This window comes from Rhagoletis pomonella, unplaced genomic scaffold, assembly GCF_013731165.1.
Source record: "Rhagoletis pomonella isolate Grant_MI unplaced genomic scaffold, Rhpom_1.0 Rhpom_scaffold_00001, whole genome shotgun sequence".
NCBI classification, from domain to species: Eukaryota; Metazoa; Arthropoda; class Insecta; order Diptera; family Tephritidae; genus Rhagoletis; species Rhagoletis pomonella.
In genome coordinates, this window is record NW_023458555.1 from 45,507,577 (window position 1) to 45,509,274 (window position 1,698).

The 1,698-nt window shown below is 44.5% G+C and overlaps 1 protein-coding gene across 1 annotated transcript in view; it reads left to right on the top strand.

The window, feature by feature from the left end:
* Positions 1-182, top strand: part of LOC118744781 — a gene marked incomplete at its 3' end in the record, with an annotated part of 14,203 nt that extends 14,021 nt beyond the window's left edge. Inside the window, 1 exon segment of the mRNA XM_036478098.1 lies at positions 37-182. Within this exon segment, the coding sequence (XP_036333991.1) occupies positions 37-182 (146 nt within the window).
* Positions 183-1,698: the final 1,516 nt, after the last annotated feature.

The following is a 1,698-nucleotide window of genomic DNA, read 5'->3' on the forward strand; positions in this document are numbered from 1 at the left end:
GCAGAAATTCACAGCAACAACAAAAACAACGCACAGCAGCAGCAGCAAGCAATGCCGCATCATCGACAACGCCGCAGCGGCATCGTCGGCCCGGAATTGACTCGCATCGAACGCATTCATATACGCCATCATCGCAGCACAAGGCAAACGCTCTACGAGAAGATTGAAAAGTATCTGGACAAGTAAGTGACACACTCATTCACTGGCTGTGCACAGCGATGCATGTAAGACTTTTACATGTTTACTTTTTATTCGTTTCCATTCCCACATCCGCTCGCTCTTATCGCCACTCAATGGTGTGACATGTCGTAAACGTGCTGTTTGAAATAACGATACATTTGCAAATATAGAATTTCATATGGGAAGACTTGAAAGTGTGTGTGTGTGTTCGTGTGTGTGGAATCTGCCGTACATACATGTATTAGATGGAGAAAAATTGCAATAACTTCGTGTAGCAAGGTAAAGACAGCAACGAGATTGCTTTCAAGTCGATACTTGGCGTTGAGGTGATTTGTTTGATCTGTATGCATCGCAGTTGCATAGCTTTTAAAGTCATGACTTTCACGCTATTAGAATAAACAGAAGAAATTTGTGTCCTACTTATGAGTTCGTAACGGTTAAAACTACATCAAAGCGGACGTATTTATTTAAGTTTAAAGAAGTTCCTGTAACTACTGCAGTTTAGTTAGACGAACAAAAATAGTCCATGGTCCTGAAATGCGATAGAGTATGGTCGTTCTTATGGGTACATTTGCAGTTACGGTTGCACGATGGGTAACCAACCTATCTATGGAGCCTTCACTCGCGGCTGTAAGAGAGGGAGGTTTTGTGGGGCTGCCGCCTTATTCGGGTTAGAGGCTCACAAAGCAGCTGCTAGCGTTCGTCTGTCTTGGAGCATGCGCCTCGCTATACAAACGTGTGCACCAAAATTGCGGCAGGTTGTGGATTTGCGCTGAGTTAGAGGACTGTTTCCTAAAACATAGTACCAATGACGCAGACCACGACAAACTTTTAAAGTGCTATGATTTGAGGGCATGCTGGAACATGCAGACCCTTTAGGCTGAACCTGCCTCCGCCCAGCTGGCTGATCCCCTCGCAAAGGCATGACATGACTAGCAATTTTGAGGCTGTAAAACACCAAAGCTACCGGGTATGTTGGCTTGGTAGCTAAGTATGTCGGCGATGGGTTGATAAGGTGCATACATCAACTCCAATCCACAAGAAAGTTGGCCCTGCGATATGCGCCAACTACCGCGGGAATTAGCTTTCTTAGCATCAGATAAATGGTATCGAGGGTATTCCGCGAAAGGCTTCAGCGAACTGATTTTGCCTTGAGCAGCACCTCTAACTTCGTCAGAATTGAGAAGGTAGCAATTTGGTACTAAAAAGGTACTTCAGACAGGGTGACTCTCTGTGGATATGCGGGACGTTTTGCCCTCTAGTTGCGAGCTTACCATCCTACCACAGTTTTATCTACTTGCAAGTCTCTAGGCTCTAACGGACCTGAAACACATTGTTGAAAACCACTGCTAAGTCCAGGAAAGACACTAATGCAAATTCCTTTATTTATGGCAATCGCACAATCTTCGAGAGTAAAGAGTGGTGGGCAGCCTACAGGGATCTTCTTTTGCTTAAGGCATTCTCTGCATTATATAGACTGGGTCATTCGATTATTTTATTTATGTCTCTAGAAGTATT